The sequence below is a fragment of the Onychomys torridus genome, chromosome 12 (genome assembly GCF_903995425.1).
Source record: "Onychomys torridus chromosome 12, mOncTor1.1, whole genome shotgun sequence".
Lineage (NCBI taxonomy): Eukaryota > Metazoa > Chordata > Mammalia > Rodentia > Cricetidae > Onychomys > Onychomys torridus.
The window spans coordinates 6,863,297-6,884,979 of NC_050454.1; the positions used below are offsets into that span (position 1 = coordinate 6,863,297).

General features: G+C 40.0%; 1 protein-coding gene across 1 annotated transcript in view; it reads right to left on the minus strand.

Annotated features, from left to right (window-relative positions):
• P3h2 (prolyl 3-hydroxylase 2) overlaps positions 1-21,683 on the minus strand; it is a 152,261-nt gene that overhangs the window by 28,076 nt on the left and 102,502 nt on the right. Inside the window, exons 2-3 of the mRNA XM_036203770.1 lie at positions 5,650-5,802; positions 3,660-3,849 (exon numbers count right to left, since the gene is read on the minus strand). Of these exons, the coding sequence (XP_036059663.1) occupies positions 3,660-3,849; positions 5,650-5,802 (343 nt within the window). The remainder of the gene's footprint in view (positions 1-3,659; positions 3,850-5,649; positions 5,803-21,683) is intronic.

Genomic DNA, 21,683 nt, shown 5'->3' on the forward strand with positions numbered 1-21,683 from the left:
ACTGCACACCAAGAACAAGAAGGAAAATGTCACAGGGGCTTAGTTTTAACTAAGTTTTGATTTAAGCAAAATCCCTACCGCCAACAGGTTGACTCAGTGTTCAGTATCATGTGAAAGGAGCATCTGTCCATGTTTGCTAACAAATAAACTGGACCTAGGAGTCGAGGAAGATGTTAGGTGTTAGAAAAGCAACTTCCCAGGATTTGGTTTGAGCTATACTAAGTAAGTGCTTTTGAAGGAGATAAGGAAACTTTAGAATTGGGAAGGTAAACTGACTGTAGTACCTTACATTTCAGCTGTATGTCATTTTCTCATTATGTACATCTTGGAACATAATATGTCATCAACAACTATATGATAAAGATTTGTTATTGTATAAGTTACTCTTTACTAGGTTTTTGATTATGTTGACTTTAAAAGTACAGGCTCTCAATTGAAAAAAACCCTGGGTCTGATTCTCATTTTGTTTCTAGTCACCTCATTTAATTGTTCTAACAAACAAATTCCTCACCTAAAGAAAGCAGAATCTCTTCAGTGAGGTGGCTGAGCAGCAAACAGAGATGCAGGTCTGTGTGAGAAGTATCCCTGCTGTGGAATAATGCTTTTGTACACTGGTTTAATAAAACACTGATTGGCCAGTAGCCAGGCAGGAAGTATAGGCAGGATAAGCAGACAAGAAGAATTCTGGGAAGAGGAAGGCTGGGTCAGGAGACTCCAGCCTGCCATCCAGCAAGCAACATGTAATGGCACGCAGGTAAAAATGGAAAACGTGATGACATACAGGTTTACAGAAATGGGCTGAGTTTAAGTGTAAGAGCTAGTCCATTGTTAGCCTGAGCTAATGGCCCAGCAGTTTTAATTAATATAAGCCTCTGTGTGTTGTCTTAGGTCTAAACAGCTGGTGGGTGAGAGAGATTTGTCCTGACCGCAGGCCAGGTGGGACACAGGAAAATGTCAGCTACATCTCCCCAAAAGGTCAGCACCCATGAGGCCCCTGTGATACCATCAAGAACAATAAAACCAGCCCTTGGCTAGAGAGGCCACAGGCCTAGGTAGGGAACCTCCTACTATGGAACCTACTACATTATGCAAAATTCTTGTTTTTGCCAAAGGGCCCTCTAAATATTGCTAATATCCATTGGTTAGTGCTGCTCCCAATTCTCTTCATAGAAGCTTCTTACTACACTGGGGTGGTGGTTAATGAAGGAACCCATGAGTGGCTACAATGCAGATGACACATGATGATAGAGTACTTGTCTGTGCAGGACAGAGTTGTATCACTCCTGTAAGGCAGCTCAGAAAACATTCTGGAGGGTGTAGGGGATGTCAGAAAGAATACAAGAAAAACAAGAAACAGAGGAAGGTGAGATCTAGAGGAAAAAGATGTTTTCTGGACACGACATAGCTGATATAATTATGAACTCAATGTAGATGTGCTTATTTGCACAAGACATATCCAACACTGGGCTCATCAAAATTTCATCAAGGTTGGAGGAGGGATTTATGAGGGCACTGGCAGTTTATGGTTGTTGGCTATCTTTTTTCTTTTTTTTTTGTTTTTCGAGACAGGGTTTCTCTGTGTAGCTTTGCACCTTTCCTGGATATCGCTCTGTAGACCAGGCTGGCCTAGAACTCACAAAGATCTGCCTGCCTCTGCCTCCTGAGTGCTGGGATTAAAGGTGTGCACCACCACCGCCCAGCTGGTTGTTGGCTATCTTAATGGAGCCACTAGAAAGCTGTCTTTGTCAAGTAAGTAATATCTCATCCATGTTCCAGCAAGCAAGCAATTCTAATAAAACCCACTGGAACACACACACACACACACACACACACAGAGAGAGAGAGAGAGAGAGAGAGAGAGAGAGAGAGAGAGAGAGAGAGAGAGAGAATAGGAAGGGTCCTGTTGAGAAGAAGGACTTCAGTTGGAGAAGAAAGTAGAATGATAGGGAGGGGAGGGGAGGTGAAAATTACTAAAATTCACTGTATAAATGCATGGAACTATCAGAAATTAAATTAAAAATAGAATATCAAAATCCAAATCCAAGACTAGAATTGTAGACACCCCCCCTCCCCAGCAAGGAGCATCTGATACTTGTGTGGTATCAGCTGAAGAAGAGCCACACATCCTCAGACCGTGATATTCAGACAGAATCCACCCTGTACACAGTGCTTTATCTGTACAAGGGCCTGCTCAAGACTTCCCTGTGCTAGCCCCTAAAACACAGTCACAGCACAATGTGCTACTATACCTATATGCTTCCCTGTACTGCTCTGGCCGACTGAGCCAAATGATGATGTCACACCCAGGGCCACTAAGCCAAGGTCAAATATAAGGTCTCTCCAGGAGCCTCTACTTCCCACAGAGGTTGGCTCCTCTGCAATCCTCATGGCCCTGGGACCTCCAACTTTCTATTTCACTGCCTGGAGATGTAAGCAAAAAAGGGCTATGGCCTGGTGTCACAAGCCTATAATCTCAGCTACTTGGGCATCTGAGGCAGGAGGATTACAGAATCAATGCCTACTAGAGTTAGGGTGAGTTCCAGGCTAGCCTGCCAACTTAATGAGACTAGAATCTCACGATAAAAAGTAAAATGATGGGTAGAGTTATAGCACAGCAATATAGTGTTTGCCTAGCATGCATGATATCATGGGTTCAGTCCTCAGTATTACACACAAAAAAGGAAAAATAAGAGGATGGGTATATTTTTTGTTATAGTTGTGAGATAAGCATTGGTAATTACTACTACTACTAATTGATAGATTAATTACTACTAATAATTTATAACCTCCCTTTACTATGAAAAGTATTAAAATTTTGTCTATAAGTTATTTGAGATATTGTTCACTTGTCTTTGCAATCAATTTAATTCTATAGGTATCTTATGTAGACTATGATTTCCACTTTTCTCTTGCCTTTTGTTCTGTATGAAAGCACTCCACCTCTCCTGTACTATATAAGCACACGCTTAAAAGTTTCTTCTGACAGTTGTATTTTCACACTTATATTGTTAATACAAATTTTTTATTTTCAAATTTCGTATATACAGAGAATTCCCTTCTTCCAAAAAAGGTTAATTACCCAGAATCAGCAACTCTCAAATATCATACATTGCCTATTATTTAAAAAAAAAATATCAAGTGTAATCTGCCAATGACTTGAACAAGACTGTATCAAAGGGCTCATTGCTATATTACTGACAATATTTAAATAACTACAACCATTTCAGTAGTCATCAGTAAAGACCAATATTTAAAACAAGGATGGTCCCATATTATTACTATTATCTAGCCACTACATACAACAAAGTGAGTCCACATGTACTTACCTGAGAAGTCCACATTTTGTTGCTATGCAAAAAATGAAATAAAAAAAATAATGTTGAAAAGAAAACTCATAGTACTTTCCTATTTTTATACTGATCAAATAAATAAATAAATAAATAAATATGCAATTATGAGCAATACATCAGAAGAAATTGGGAAGAAAAACTCAAAACTTTAACCATAACTCTTAGCAGCTGAGGACAGGATGGAATAGACCCATGAGAATCTTTAACGTTTTGCACTGTTCACTACTATGCAGTATATTGTCAGAATATTTTTACACACTATCCATAGCATTTTACAGTAATCAAACAAAGAACAAAACCAAGCTTTACCTGCAATTGCCTCATAAAGACCGCCTTTATATCCTAAATACTCATATTCCTCAAATCTCTGAGGCCCTTCACATAGAGCCCGGCACTCCATATCTTCATTGAAATATTCTCTTAAAGCTTGTTCAAAGTACTTGATCGCGGCTTCAAAGTCATCGGCCTCATAATGTTTAACACCTGCATGATAGCTCTCCTGCAAGGACACAGACATGACCTTGTTTGTCAAGAGTGGGATGCACACAGACCCAGGACCATTTAGGAAGGTGAGAGCAGAATCTTGTGCTGCAGAAGGTAATGATGGGTTTCACTGCTCAGTCCACTGTGACTGGCACGGGTTCAGATAAATGTCAAGGACTACCACAGTGTCAGTCAATCTACTTTCTGCGCACACACTCAGGGGTAGTCTATACTCTCTCTGCTGTAGGGAAGGCGTGGAACACCAGCGGGATAGCAAATATGGTTAGAAGTGTGCCATCACTTCCAAGCCTTGGTCCATTAATTCTTCCTTCTAAAGTATATTTTGGAGTTCACACATTGAGAATGGTAAGGTAAAAAAAAAAAAAAAAAAAAAAAAAAAAAAAAAAAAAAAAAAAAAAAAAAAAAAAAAAAAAAAAAAATGGGGCAAGAAGGCCTTTCCACATGTGATTTCAAATAATATTTTATCAGAAGAAGAATAGTGTGTGGGTTTTTCAAACTCCAAATTGAACGCTCCAGGTTCAAGGGGAAATCCTGCATATTGGAAGTCGGAAGACAAATGGTGTAGCCATGAACAATTCACACTGGCTTCACTTCTAGGTGAAAAATACGTGTGTTAAATTTCAGGAATGGTAGTTGGCTTCTATGATTCTAGATACTAAAATGGCTGAGGCAGGAGGATTACTTGAGTCAGCCATAGCAACATAGCAAGACATGGTATCAACTAATAGACATCTACAGAACATTCCATCCAAGCACTAAAGAATACACATTCTTTTCAGTAACTCAGAGGACGTTTTCCAAAATAGGACTTGTATTAGGATACAAAGAAAAGCCTCAACAAATACACAAATACAAGAAACTTGAAATAACATTCTGAATTCTGTCTGACCACCAGGGAATAATGTTAGATATCAATAGCAAGAAAAACTAGCCAAGGCACAGAAACTCACTGAGAATAAACAATACACCATTTAATAAATAACATGTTGGTCCTTGATATCATATCTCCTTCCTGCCAGGCTCAAGGCACATCAAGGAATAGGGGGCAGAAAGAATGCGAGAGGCAGAAATCATGAAGGACTGGGGTGAAGCCGTGTCCCATGGACATGATAGGACAAGCACTTATGAACTCACAGCATCTGTGAATGATTGTGCACAACCTTTGCAAGATCAGGTCCTGAGTACTGACAGGTTCTGGAATGAGGGGAACCATCATCTTCAGTTACACACCCAGTGCTGGGCCAAGCCGTCTCCACAGAAAGCTGCAAACCCTGCTCACACAGACTGGCACAGTTAAACTCGGGGTCACAAACAAACAGACATGAATATGAATGTGAGAAACAGATTTAAAAAGGAAAGAGGGGGTACATAAGGGTAGGAGGGAGAAGGTAAAAGTCTGGGGTGGAAGGTGGTCAGTATGCAAGATTTACACTGGGTAAACTGTCAAAAAATAAGTTATTAACTAAAAAATATGGTATAAAAAAGCGCTGGTAGGAGCCGAGGCTTCATGGAAGAGACAGATAACTTCATGAAGTTTAGGCTTCACCATAAACTGATTTTTCCAAGAGAATTTTCATTTCTCTCAACTTCAATTTTTAATTATTGAAATTTTAATACAGAAAATCAAATATAGTTTCACCTCTGGTTACAATATTTGATCTGTTTCAAACGTATGAAAGGCAGTACACATTGAGACTGAACTTGATCTATGACTCCATTATATGATTCATCTTGGAGCCCATGAAGCAGGTATAGTTAGCTTCCTGTGGCAGGGACAGGGGTGCCCAGAACTCACCAGATGTGGCCTAGCTTCTCGATCTACCAGCTGGAAGGCTTCCATCCCTGCCGTCACCTTATAGTCTTCTATGCTCTGCTGCATTTCCATGTGCTCAGGGTTGGCCATGAAGAACGTGTGGGCTGCCTCCATGGCCTTGTCCAGCTGGTTAAGCTGTGGAAGAAAAAGATGCAATCAAGGAAAGGTTTTGTAAACCTGGCTTCGAGAACTAATGAGACCACCCCAAAGTCTCAGAGTAGAGAAGTGATTAGAACAGGATTCCAGGTAAAACAGACAGACAGACAGACACACACACACACACACACACACACACACACACACACACACACACACATCTACACACACATAGACACAGATACACACATACACACATCAACATACACAGACACACACATATACACAGACACACACTTTATTTGTGAATATATAGATACATATTTGCTGCTATACTGTGCTCAGCCTCTGTCTCTCATGCTGTTAATAAACTATTCATGAGATTATATGGGGATACTTTGGTCCTGGTGAAAGAATAAATGGGATTTATTCCCAGTTTATTCTCTTCACTTGTTTTTCCACATATCTGTGTTTTAAGGAAAGTGATCATATACCCTCATATGTGGTTTATGGTTATTCAAAACAAATAGCAGCCACGGTTGTTGCCCTTTACTTTACATGTCAATATGGAGATTCATAATTTCATGTTAATGATGAGAGTATAAATACACCTATGGTTTTTCTAAACGATGGAACTGGGTAAAATCTCCCTCCACCATATTAGATCTTCAGCTTTACAGAGTAAAGAAAAGGAAGTTGAAAAAAGTAAACTGCAAGAAAAGAGGCCAACTTTGTAACTTTGAGATTCATTAATGCAAAGGGGTGGACTGTTTTTAACCATGTGCGTAAGTGCTGGTGTCCATGGATGCCAAAGGAGGGTGAAAGATGCCTGGACCTGCAATTATAGGTGGTAGTAAGCAGCCTAGCCTAGGCTCTGAAAACTGAACTCAGGTCTTCTGTAAAAGCCATACATGTTCTTAACCATGCAGCCATCTCTCTAGCACCAAAAATGACAGACTTTGAATAATCATCATCCTGACATACATAAACTTCTCTGTGCCATTCTTCATGGTGAAATAAAGAGATATTTTTAACTAAGTGGAGTTAAATTCATTCAATGTAAAAAACATTTTGGCTTCTGCTTAAGTCATGAAGAATACTTATATAAAGATTCACTTTCTTCATATCAGAGATGTAAACATTTATATTAATTATATTTTTATAGTTAAAACTAAAAGAATGTTTATCTATCATAAAATACGAAGAAATGAAATCACTGTTATTGAAACATAAATTCAAAGTCATCCAACATCATAAAACTATTCAACTGAGTCTTTCTCTAACAAAATAGCTACTCAGTGATTAAGAAATACAGAGAGCTGAGCGGTGGTGGCACACACCTTTAATCCCAGCATGCAGGAGACAGAGCCAGGTAGATCTCTGTGAGTTTGAGGTCAGCCTGGGCTACAGAGTGAGTGCCAGGAAAGGCACAAAGCTACACAGAGAAACCCTGTCTTGAAAAACCAAAAAAACAAAAACAAAACAAAAAAACAAAACCAAAAAACCCCAAAGAAATAGTGAATTCACAGGTGCTTAGCAATTGCATTGTGGAAATACACAAAGAAACAGCTTTCACTACAGTAGACATACACAGCCTTAATTTATGACCTGGTGTTCGTACTTTTTCTAATTAATACTAAAACCAAGACCTCTTTAACTCATTCACTTCCTTTTCATATTAACTGTGGACCATTTCTCCTTTAGATATTACCTGAAATTAGGTCATAATGCACACCCAGAAATATTTTGGTCATCCATATGACTGACTTTGTATCTGCTTTCTTGTTCAATTCTAATTTTCTCAATTTAACAAACACGATTACACAGAAATATAATATATTTGAACATCTACATGGTGATGTCTGTATGGGAACTGAGAAGATGAGCTAGTTCTCAACTGTGTATAAATCCAAAGTGACTGGTCAAGTGAATGTGGAAAAACTTATTTAAATGTTTGTGTCACATAGTGAGCAAAGACTGCGAATTAAAAATTGCACACCCCAAGACAGTAAGTGGGGTTTAGATGGATTATCTGTCTTCTGTGTGAATGTTTCAAAAATAATAGTTCAATAATGTGGGTTTGCTCCCATTATCAAAGCGTAGAGTGAGTAGTACCCATGAACACAGCATTTATATGGATACAGTATGCACTCAGTCTCCATGGAAACTGCCTTTGGGTAACAGCCAAACCAACAGTGATGAATAAAGCAGGTTAGCGTGGATACATGGGGCCTGCAGCTTGAAGCATGAACACTCACAGGACACAGTTTGATAGTTCTGATCCTTACTTTGTCCCCATCCCATCTTGGATCAGGCTGGTCCACTGATACAGATAGTATTTGTCCATGTCATTTGTTTGTTTGTTTGTTTATTTTCTTTTTGAAATCTAACATCTCATAAGGCCAAGCTTGAATACTGTCTAAAGAAATGCTTTTTCAGACCTACTGTGACAGGAAAAGAACATCAATATCATCTTATCCCTGCACTGGGACTGACCACACTCTGCCCTGTGATAGCCAAGTATATCTGCATGACTGGCTTTCTGTGAAAAGGAACCTATAACTTCTTTACCTTTCTTAGTATTTTCTACCTACATTTCACACACACAATTATCTACCTAAAGTGAAAAGAAGCATCTTTTACATCATCCCAAAGGTATGATGTAATACTCGTGCTGAGCAGCGCTAACAGCATGAGAATGTAACAGAGTCATCTCTGAAGTCACTGTGCACACTCCTGTTCCCAATGCAGACAATCACAGATGAGCATGAGTCTCATAAAGCATTCACCAGTGGTGACCACTGAGTTCCTTTTCTTAAATTGATTGCAGTGGCTGTGTGCTTATTTGTTTTTGTTCCTTATAACATAACCCAGAGCAGAACGCACCATCCTACATGTGTGTGTGTGTGTGTGTATGTGTGTGTGTGTGTGTGTGTTTGTGCCTGCGCACATGAGCTTATATTAGAAGGAAATTCTATGACCTGACACTGAACCATAAAATTTCTTCATGCTCTGCTCCTGGCTTTTAAATTACTGCAAACCAGTTCAGGAAACTAAAACTGTCTGCCAGAATCTATAAATTCAACCATCAGAGTAACCATAGGCTTCATGTATTTGCACTCCATTTTAGAGGTACATAGTAATAAAAGGACAAGTGATCATGCATATGCTACACACAATGACATTTATTGGGTGAAGATTATAACAAGGTCCTGTAAGCACCAGATTTTAGCTAAAGAATGAACTACCCACAAGCCCAAACTGCGTTTAAAGGCCCCACATGGGCACAGTAACAAATCATAGAGAAGGAACTCTGACGTGAGGCTCACTCTGTGAAGCAGAAAACTAAACTGTGACTCGAAGCACAACCGGGAAAAGTGGAGTGGTCTGACAAGAGGAGGCGATCTGACTTTTCACTGCCCACTGAACTGTGGGAAGTGTGGGGAAGAGCGTCCTTCAGAAAGTGCCGGCTCACGTCACTCAGCTCCGGAAGAAAGAGGAAAACCACCAGCCTAGAAGCCAAATGGTATGGAGCAGTCATGCTGTGTGCAAAAAGAACCGAATGTTGATGAAATCAGCACCCTGTGAACATGCAGAAGTCACGCTGGCAGGCTAGTGAGGGAACGCAGTCCTGACACAGGTCGCTTCTACAGGTTGTTCAAAGACGTTGCAGAGCATGCCCTGAACAGGCACGCACCTTCAGGAGCCATCTACCAGCCTCAGAGACTTCAGATACTGCACCATGACATTCAACAGCTTGTCGATTAAAGCTAGAGGTATACGTCTTTGTAGTCTAACTCTGTCATCAAGCAAGCTTGCCCAGATGAGCTGAACTTCCACACACTGTACAGATCACATGTAAATCCAGGAACCCAGTGTAATGCAAGTTCTTTACTTCCTCCACACATGGATTTTTGCAAACGTTCATTTTGCACACCCTATTTTGACACCTCAGAGAGTTAATGAAAAGATCCATGTGGCCCAAAGCAAAAAAAGGCCCTGCTTTCTAGATGCTTCCAGGAGCAGATAAATCTCAAGTGATAGTAAAAGTCATTTGTGCCCTTGCTATGTGCTAAAAGGCATTAATGACCAACGCTGTGAGCATGCATGTGCTAGACTGGAGGAGGCATCCTATGAATAAATTCCTCTAGAAACTGCGAGGCAGCTTTGTAGCTGAGAACTAAAAGCAGGGGATCCAGTCATAAGAGGAGAAAGACCACCCTAGGGAAAGAAAAGGGAAGTGTACACAGGCCCTGAATTGGAAAAGTGAGGTGGGTTTTAAAAGCAGGGCAGAACAGAGCAAGGTGGGAGAGCTGAGTGACAGGACAGATGGCGGAGAGGGCATGGTAAAGTCTGGATGCCATGCTAAGTGCACCAGGAAGCTAACTGTTAAAGACATTAAAGAAGAGGTGTAACAAAATGTTGTACACATCTTTAAATGATAACCCACCAAGGCTGTTGTCTGGAGACAAGATATTGTAATAGTCAGAAAGGCACAGCAGTAACTCAGGGCCAGTTCGGGGTTTTCCCAAAATAAACAAAAGACAGCTGAGTTGAGTCACCTTTTCCCTGTTTGCCCTCCATCCTTTCTTTTCCTCTTCCTTCACCCATCCACTTTATAACAATGTTTTTCAACTCAGGAACAAGATAGGACAAATGGACGCAGAAATGCAAGCATACCATTAGAAGAAGTACAGGTTGGTGTGCATGTGAGCGTGCATGCATGTGTGGAGACCCGAGGTCAGCACTGGGTGTCCCTCTACCTCTCTTTGTCTTTCTTGAGACAGGCTTCTCACTGAACTGGGCTTATGGGCGAGCTCTGCTGACTGTCCACTGAGTTCAGGAGGAGTTCTGCCTGTCTCTGCCTCCTTAGCTCTGGAGTTCCAGATCTACATCATCCATCCAAGTTTTACCCTGGTACTGGGATCAAACTCAGGTCCTTGTTTTTCCACAGTAAGCATTTTTACCAGCTGAGCCTCCTCTCCAGCCACAGCAGTCTTCATTTACTGAAGGAACCTTCAGGATACAGGCTGTGCCACCAGAATTTTGTTGTTGGTGGTAAATATTTCACTTGCTAGTCTCCAAATTTACTTCAAATTTTTATTGACCTAAGTTGATTTTTCTTTTCCAGACCATATAAGTAAATGCACAGCTCGAAAACACTGGAAAAAATTAAAAGCATTTTTGAGAAAACATAAATTGGGAAATACAATTTAGAAATTAGTTGGAGCTACTGAATTAAACTAACCTTGTACATTATTGTCTAGCATATGTTAAAGTCAAGTTACTTAAGAGAATTATATTTTATTTTAGGAAAGCCCTAAAGTTTTATTAGGATAGCATCAGATATGTAGAGAATAAAAAAGCAACCATCTGAAATGACTCAGCATTTTATTTCCTAGTGATGTCAGATTACCACCATAATTTTAAAAATACCTATCCATGGAATTACTTTCCTAATTCAGTGTGGGAGATAATAGCCTCTTCTGACAAATTCATAAAATTAATTTCAGCATCCCTTGGGCACACATAAAAACTGTGTTGTTTTTGTGCTTTGACTTTGTGAAGTTTAATACTAAATTTTGTGTCACTAATATTAGATATGATATAGTGAATTTTTAGTATAACACACTGAAAGTGAAGCATTTGTCTTTGGGTTATTGTATTTTCCATTTCAAAATCTAATTACCAAAAGAGTTGCTATAATCCAGAAAACTCAAAAACTTTTTGGGCATGGGAATTATTTCAATTTCTAGACATCCTATTTCTTTCCTACATCTCTATGTAGAGCACTCAGAAATTTCTGGTGTGAAAGTTCTCACGGTAACTCAGAAACTAGGTGTCCATGCTAGTGTAGAAAATGAATTACCCTTGTATTTATGGAATGTTGGTCTAAGAATGTATCCATGGTTATGAGTAAATATTTATGGCTTTCAAAATGCTATTTGGTGAGGATTAAGGGGGAACAAGATTTCTGAAGAGTATCATTTCCCCTGTGGAATAAGTTGGAAAGGAATGGGCTGTCTAAATAGCTCTCATCTGCCAACTGCTTACAAGCTTTCCTTCCTTTACTTAATGTGCAGAGTTTGATTAAAAGACGCCTGCTGTTTCTACCGCATGGTGATCTCCTATGCTTACATGTTAACATTAAACACTGATGGTGACCTGCCACCAAGGATGTGATACACTGTGAACTCATCTGGATTCCACCCATCAGCTAAATTTTCTAGGAGGTACTTACATAAAGGGGACCCATGTTACCAGGCAATGCAAACCACTACCTCTTGTTGTTTAAAAAAATTAAACTACAGAGTATTATTCAAAATTAAGTGCATGCTTAATTGGACAACATTGTTCAAGCCATCTGCAAAGTGTCTAGCTTTCTAACAACAACAAAGCCCAGAAAAATATTGGGTGGCAGCTGGGCACAGATCCGTCTTGGTAATGGAATGTGGACCAGTCATCCTGGTCTTGGATACAGTGAAATCAGTTTATGTGGTTTATTAGTATGAGCCTGGCAGTTTCAGTTCTAAACACAAGGGCAGAGATCAAATGAGCAATAAAGCAGGCATCTTGGTCTCTGTGGTGCTGGTCCAGCAGTCTCCCTCGAGGTGTCAGAGGGTGACTAATGGTTACTGAAAAGACAGTGTGTGCCAAGACCTCTCTGACATTTGGTTCCTGCTACTGTTCTTGGAGGCAAAATTTTAGTGCTCCCTGGAAATATCTTCTGGGAGTATATGCTGCAGATTTCATAACACACTTTGGTGAGTAACCTGTAAATGCTGCAGGAGTCACAGTTTCAATGCACAAAGAATCTCTCACCTTAGTCTATTAAAAACAACAACAACAAAGTAGTAATCTGGTAACCCTCTCTACTGTATCAGAACTGAGTTCCTCTGATCATGAAGGCAACAGGGAGAATATAGTTGTAAAAGTTGTTAATAATAAGAATTGACCCTTGTATGTTGTGATATAGTTTGCAATACACATTACAATGAAACTGGAAGTGGTCATTTATTGGGTGTCCCCAAATAGGAATGTGAAACTCCTCAAGAATCTAGAGATAAATCCTTAGCCTTAAGATACTCCCTGAAGGCAGATCATTAAGTAAAAAGGCACCTTATATAAACAGGGATTTTTAGCACCAAGTAGAAAGTTGTGCTGAGGTGACGTCACTCTTAATAAACTTCATGATACTGTGGATGTGTTTTCTTCATGACAACAAGTGGAGACAAGTGTTATCTTTCTCTGGTGATGCACTGTGGAGTTCTGGTCACAGCTTTCCTAGATTTAAAGGCCAGTTCCTTGCTTGCTCACTCTGAGTCATGCTTTGTGGTATTTGCATCCATATCACATCTCCTTGAACCTGCGCAACGTCACAGTGACTTGACTGTGTGCACTTTGACAGACCATCATCTGCCGATTTCTGCTTCTGAAATATTCCTTGAAAATCATCAGTTGTAATAGCTTAATAGAGACTTGGCACTGGTTTTTCTGGTCTTGAGACTATTTTGAAAACAAAATAGAAGGATTTGGCTTTTTTGTTTATTGGTTGGTTGGTTGTTTTAATGTGCCTGTGGGACCAGTCTCTGAGAAGACACAAGGACAGGCTCAGCTCTTTGTCACAGGCAAGAAGGACTGGGGGGCTGGGGAGTAGGAAGCAAAGTGTAGGGTTATTGTTCCCCCTTTTCACACAAACACTTGGAATTCTCCAGGGGGTTGCAAAGGGAGGCCTGGGGTCAGGGAAAATAAATGACCAGTTGGTCACTGGGTTGCTGGACATTGTCACAGTGCTGGAACAACATTGGCGATGTTCTGTCAACACCATCTCTTAAAAAGGCTTTGAGGGTTTGTGAACATATAAATAAGTTCATCATTACAATTTCTAATCTGTTACACTCCCTATTTCACAAAGAAAAATTAATATTCCCCCTCAACTATTTCACCAGGGAATGCAGGAAAAGCAAACCAGTAACTCCAATTTTTTTTCCATTCATACCGTTTTGGTATGAGAAAGATGCCAAATTCTTCTATGGAATATAAACCTTTGCTTTTAGAAGAATGCGGAGATTGCCCTCAAAACTTATTTCCAAGGACTCATTTCAGCATATGCAAAAGAATGTACCATGGCTAACAGCCAAAGAGAAGTTTACTTCCAAACCCCTCCTGGAGAAAACTTCTAGAAGAGTCTGAGGTCATTGAGAACTTTACATATCAAGCTGCCTAGAATGTTCTCCAAATATGCCTGGCCACGTGGTCTCACTAAGGAATAGTGTCTGTGATAGAGTGTCTCAGTGTTTCATAAATGCCTCTGGCTTCACACCTCCTGCCTTCCAATCATCCAGCCACTGTAGTGTCCTTTGGGCTAGGGAGCAAATGAAACATCCCTACTATATCTATAGGTCATATATCAATACAAGCATTCGCTGTGCTTCAGCCCACAGAATCTACTTGAAGAAAATGGCAGGTTATCTGAATTTCTGTGAATGTTAAATTTGAGAAAATATACTTAGGGTCTAAACATGTCAGGTAGTGTTAATCCTGTCACTGGTTTTACAAACACTCACTTCCAATAAACCTAGGGAAATTGGCCTGAAAGCATTGTTTAATCATATAGTCCCCATTGTTCTATTGACAGGTAGTAAAAGATTTGTCCAGAAAATTGGTAGCAGGACTATGATTAGGACCTATGTCTCAGAGAGTAGAGGCCTCGACCACCGAGCCTGGAAACCTGTTAACCCCTGGGAGATACGTGGTCGCAGGAGAGAATCAACACTAGCAAGTAGTTCTCTGACTTCCACATGTGTAGGTGCCATGACAAAAATCCCCCACCCGGCTACCCCCACATACACACGAAATAAAAATGTGTGGGAAAACTTTAACTGAAATATACATTCACAAACACATATTTAGGGTTTTACTTGCTGTTCTCCCAAACTCAAGGTGAGTTAGTACAAATGTCATCCGTGTAGCAAGATGCTTCTTCAGCAAAAGGACTTTGGTAGTTCTTTTGAATATAAACACTTCTGAGTAACATACAATAATGTCACATGGCTGTGTAAGTTACTTTTTAACACTGCCGCAAAATACCGTGAGCAAAAGTGACTTGGAGAAGAAACTGTTAATTTTGGTTCACTATTACAGAGGGAAACTCCATAACGGCCAGGAAGGCATGGCGCGGGCAGCAAGCACAGGAAGCTGATTATAACTTTACCACACACAGGAAGAAGATGATTAACAGCAGGTAAGATGGGGTTACAAAGCAGCAAGGCCCCCCAAGTGAGTACTTCCTCCAGCAAGGCTGCACCTTCTAAAGGCTCCACAAGCCCTCAAACAGCGCCACCAACTGGGCACCCAGTGTTCAAGTCCATGGACCTATTAGTGACAGTTATTTCACTCAAACCACATCAATGGTCTTGGCCTTTCATTAGATACAATCTCATTAGGAACATATGGATTGTCAATAGCCAGAAGAAAGGCTCTGGGGCTAGGGAGATGGCTTGGTAGAGAAAGGATTTACAGTTCCAGTGTTTCAGCACCCTCCTAAGAGCCATGTAGACATAGTGCCCATCTGTAATCCTATCACCCAGAAACAGAGAAGTCAATCCAAGGGGTAAGGTGAGCAGCCAGAGTAGCAGCAATTGGTGAATTTTGGGTGTAGATAGAAACCTCAATACAATAAAGTGAATTTTCCAGCTAGGTGGTGGTGCATGTCTTTAATCCCAGTACTTGGGAGGCAGAGAGAGGTAAGTGGATCTCCTAGTTGGAGGGTAGCCTGGTCTACAGAATGAGTTGCAGGATTGTCAGGGCTACTCAGAGGAACACAGTCTCAAAAAATAGATAGATAGATAGATAGATAGATAGATAGATAGATAGATAGACAGACAGACAGTAGATAGATATCCAAGGTCAACTTTGGGCTTCTACACACACATCCACACATGTGCACATGAACATGCCCACCTACATGAGAACACACACACACACACACACACACACACACACACACACACACCCCACAACACACAACAAAAAGAAAGAGAGAAAGGGAGGAAAGAAGGAGAGAAGGAAGGAAGAAAGGAAGAGAGAGAGCACGCAAAATCTGTACAGTGGCAGCATGAATAGTTGGCAGCCAACATTGCTGCAGACAGAAAGATGTCCTGGAATGCAGGTTGGATTGACAGTCTTGAAGAACAGAAAGCGTGTGGTACATCAACTGCAGAACAAGAGGAGCAGCAACAGGAGCGATGCACATGTGTTGGTGAAACAGAAGCACAGCTGAATAGAGCTAGATAAGTGGAGGCCAGACACATGAAGCTGAGATTTGAGGTTTCATTCCTGGAAAAGGGGAAGTGATTGGTCTACGTTTGGGTCTATGTATAAATGGGAGCAAGTGTGTTCATGAACAATATATCCAGTTTTATTTTTTAAAAAGGCTTTGAAAAATATGAACTAATTTATCAGTGCTGGCTATAGAAGGCTTCATGTCTCATCAGGTGATAGGAGACGGGGGCTATCTGATTAACTTGATGACATTCTCTGAGTTGTGGGAAGAGCCTGGTTGTCATAGGAGTAACTGGGAGAAGAATACGCTTGGAGGAGACTAACAGACTCAGGAAAACATCTGGAATTTTCCCTTTTAAAAATAACAACAGCAAGGTAACCAAAAAAAAAAATGTAAAATCAAGGGTAACTTTAAAATGTCAAAGGTAATCTACTAGGAATATGGCAGAAACAGTAAAGAAATTACAAGAGTCTTTATGGGTGCACAGTTTGTGGGTTGGAGGAACTCATTTCATTGTGAATAAGGTTATGTTTGATGCAAGAAGTGTTTTTTTCTTAGCAGTGAAGAACATTAACTTTAATCTGGTCAACTGAACATCAGCAAGTATTCACTTGAGACATACTAGAGGTTTTTGAACCAAAGAAGGTAGAAAGAAAATCTTCCAGGCTAAGGATCTCATCAGTGATTATACCTGTGACAGTATAACCCAGGAAGGAAAAATGATTGGAAACTTACAGATAGCTCTTATCTTGAGAAGTATATTCCCCTGGGTGATTAAAGACCTACACAACCATTTTATTATTAATAAACAAAGTGTAAGATAAACTTGCAAGTGAATCATATTTCCTGAGGGTACGGTATCTGGAATCTTCTTTGTACTGCTGTACTATGAATCTTCATAAGGGGCATAATGTATTCCACATTTTTCTAACTCTTTTAACCAAAAACTTCTGTTTGCTTCAGAATGTCTCAAAAGACTAATCAAGTTTCTGAGACTCTATTTGACTAAGGTAAATGTCACTAACTTTGAAGAATGACTTTGACTATAAAATTGTCATCAAACTGATATCAGAATCCTAAAATGTGGTACAGTGTTCCTTGGCAACCATTCTGTTCAACACCTCAACCCCATCTATGCTTACGTGACTAGGACAACTGAAAGTCTGTGTGGGAAGAGCCCTACAGCTGTATGCACCCTGACAGAGGAGCTAGAACTCATCATCTTTCTTCTAATTCCAAAGCCATTAGGCTTTGTAGTATACCATGACATCTAAGACAAAATGGCCAAACCACCTTTTTCATTGGAAAAATGAGATATCTACCACTTAAACCAATGAATATGCTAAAAAGTTAAACCTAAAAAAATATATCCCTTGAAAAGCAATACCATCCATCCAGAATAAGCCAAATTAAATTTGCAAAGTGGTTGCAAATGAATATAAAAAAGGACTATGAGAGTGCTCCAATTAAGAGGCTGGTTTGAATTTATTTAAAAAAAAAATAAGCCAGGAAAAAATCATATCAAACAGACTGTGAAATTATATTCCGTAGTTAAAAAAACTTCGGGTTTCTGAGCTTGAATTTGTGTATACTGTGGGTTGACATTGTTTCACTTCCTCCTTGAAATGTGACACTGTGGTAGAGGTTAGCTGTCGACTGTTTGGTTTTTACTAGGAAAAGTCTGCCACTCCAGAGTTCCAACTTTGTACATGGTACTATCGACTGTGTATTTTCAGATGTCCTGAGGTTCAGTCTCAACTTCATCTCTGAACTCAAACCGCTCGATATTTAAGAAAAGCCCTGGGCTGCAACTGGGTGGGTAAGATTGTGTGGCAATAGATTATGGTAACAAATTCTCTTACATTTACAAATATACACACATTATTCTTGGTTCAGGGGCATGGAAGAGTATATAACTTAACATTATAGCTGTGTGTTATTTAGGTTATAAAAGTTGATTGCATGGGAAATCCAAGGCAAAAGACTGGAACTTCTCCTTGACCTCAAAGCCAAGGTTAGTAATACATCTTGAGATGACTGAAGACTTAAGACTGACATCCAACTCTTTACTCAGCCTGTTTGTTTAACCCTTCTATAAGAGAGAAATGTAACAAATCAATCTTACTTGCCTTGGATTTCCCTGCCACCAACTTATAACCTAAATAATTCCCAGTTGTAATTTTAAATTATGTACTCTTCCACAACCCAGCCCGTAGTAATGTGTGTGTATTTGTATGTGTAGTATAATAACCATTTGCTGAAAACAAGCAAATTTAGGTCTAATGCAATCTTATAAAATGAATATCCACCATAAGTGTCAGAAGCATCATTTGGATATTGCATCATAATTTGTTTGTTTGTTATGTGGGTCAGTTGGGATCAGTTGGAGGCAGTAACTTATCCCTTATAAAACTCTGTTACAGATCTCTGTAAGAAATCCATCATTCCTTCCCCCATGTGATGCTTTCTGTCCTGTTCAATAAAAAAGAGAAAGAACCGCTTTGTTAGGGATAAACATTCAGACACAGATGTAGACACAGGAATAGATTTGCAAGTCAGTCTTCAGACCCACACAGCAGACAGATAAGAATGAAGGAAGACATGGGGAAAGTGAAACAGAGAATTCAATCTTCTTTCTCGATCAAATGACACCGATAAGACATACTACACTTTGAAAATTCGTGTTATTAGTTCCTGTCCCCTAATGTGACACCAACACATTATTGGTGACTATGAGCTTATTACTGTGTTTAAACCAACACAGGAAATGGAAAGTAAACTGAGGTAATCCCTACTTTTCATTAGTTAATCTGGGCGATAGGATGAAAAATTAGACATTGTAATTCAGGATTAAGTAAGCAATTATAAGAGAAGTAAAAACATTTACTATGAAAATTCAAAGAACATTGCAGGTATGAATAGGAAAGTGTGCCTCCAGAATGTCTGTAAGGGAACATAAGAAAGATGGCATTTCAGGTATAACTGCTGGAATACAGTTACCATGAGCAAGACATGTGGGCAAAGACTCACCCACCTGTGAGAATGAGTTTACTGGAAATATATGTGAAGGGAGTAGGTTTTAGAGTAACTGAGAATATTGAAGAATTCTGTATAGTCTAGGACAAATTGGAATGGAGTTTGAAAGTTAAGTATATATCATGTGGTTGTTTGAAGACATACATAAGACATTTAGAACAAGAGGATCACTGGAATCTTTTAAAAATTCCTTTCCAGAAACATCTCCATTTGGCTGCAGAGGAAAGTCTAGGGCACTTGCTTTCACCATGGCATAAGTGAGATCAATCCCACTGAGTGGCAGGTAACAAGAAGTCATATTGCTTCCAGCCAGGTCTCCCAGCTAGTTCTCAACCCAGATGCAATCCCACAGAATTGTCCCCTAGCTCTGCAACAGAACACCAACTGTAGATCCCATCCCCCACCCCCATCCCCACCTTATCCACCCACCCCACCCCCACCCCCACCCATAACCTGCAGATCTCAGAGACCTTCCCTCCTGACTGCCCTCCTCCTGCACTTCCCTGTGTCCCAGCACCCAACTCCAGCAGGGGTGCTCTGCTAAACCACAGGCCATGCTTGCCAGAAAACCAGGCAGGCTGCCTGAACACCTCCTCTTTGTTCCCCCAGACCCCACACTGGAGTCTCATCCCTAGCACTGCAACAGAACACCAGCTTCAGTCTTCCCTCACCTCTATCCACATCTCCTGTGGATCCCACAGACCATCCCCTCCTCGCATCCCTCCCCTGACATTGTCTCTGTATTCCAGAGCCCAGTTCCAGAAGGCACTCCCTGCTAACCCAAGGGCCACCCCTCCCAGGGCAACAAGTAGGCTGAACACAGAGCCCCAGCTCCCCAGCTGCTCTGCAGATCCAATCCCACCAGGCTCATCCTCATCTGTGTTTGGAAACCTGCTGTAGTCTCCCTTTCCTCTCTGACCCCATCCTCAACTGATCACAAAGACTTATGCTTCCCCTGCCCCAACTCATCTCAATTACCCATCCTTAAACACCAGCAGGCATCCCTATGCACAGACCATCTGAGCAGGCCAAGAAATGAGGCAACACACAGTCATCACACTCTCTGAAAATCCAGAGAGAAAGCAGAAACCAAGAAACAAAACATTCACCCAACCAAGACAAACCCAGAAATCAGCACCTAGACCTTTAACTATCCCAAACCCAGATGCTGAAATACCAATGTAAAAACACAATCAACAACAGTCAGGACAATATGTCTCCACTAGAGTCCACCTATCCTACTACAACAGGCCTTGAATATTTCAACATAGCTGAAGCACAAGAAAAAGACCTTAAACCAGCCTTTATGAATATAATAGAGGTCCTTAAAGAGGAAATTAATAAATCCCTTAAAGAAATCCAGGAAAACATAAGCACACGATATCAGGAAATACATGAAAATGTTCATGACCTGAAATTGGAAATAGAATCAATAAAGAAAACACAAACTGAGGAAATTCTGGAAATTAAAGCTTTAGGAACCTTACCAGGAACTACAGCGGCAAGCTTTACCAGCACAATACAAGAGATAGAAAAGAAAATCCCAGGCAAAGATACATACAATAGAAGAAGTGGATACGTCCATCAAAGAAAATGTTAAATCTAAAAAACTCCTGACACGAAACATCCAGGAAGTCTGGAATACCATGAAAAGACGGAACTTAAGAATAATAGATATAGAGGAAGGAAAAGAAACCCAGCTCAAAGTCACAGAAAATGTTTTCAATAAAATCATAGAAGAAAATTTCCTAACCTAAAGAAAGAGATGCTTATAAAGGTGTAAGAAGCATAAATGACAACAAATAGATTGGACCAGAAAAGAATGTCCCTTTGCCACATAATAATCAAAACACTAATCATACAGAACAAAGAAAGAATATTAAAAACTGCAATGAAAAACAACCAAGGCACATATAAAGGGAGACCTAGTAGAATCACACCTGACTTCTCAGTAGGAATACCAAAAGCCAGGAGGGCCCGGAGAGATGTGCTACAGACTCTAAGAAACCATGGATGCCAGCCCAGACTATTATACCCAGCAAAATTTTCAATTACCATAGATGGAGAAAATAAGTTATTTATGACAAAGTCAAATTTAAACAATATCTATCTATAAACCCAACCTTATAGAAGAAGCTAGAAGGAAAACTCCAGTCTAAGGAGGGTAATTACACACATGAAAACATAGGAAATAAATAATCTCATACAAGCAAAATCAAAAGAATGGAAGCACACACACATCACCACTACCAACACCAACAACAACCAGAAAATATAGGAATCAACAACTATTGGTCACTGATATCTTCCAATACTAACAATCTCAATTCCCTAATAAAAAGGCACAGACCAATAGAACAGATGTGAAAAACAGGACCCATCTTTCTGTTGCATCCAGGAAACGCACCTCAACATCATGGATAGATATTACCTCAGGGTGAAGGGTCTGAAAAAGAAATTCCAAGCAAACAGACTTAAGAAACAAGCTGGTATAGCCATTTTAATATCTAACAAAATGACTTCAAACCAAAACTAATCAAGAGATAGGAAAGGACGATACGTACTTATCAAAAGGGAAAATCAGCCAAGATGACATTTC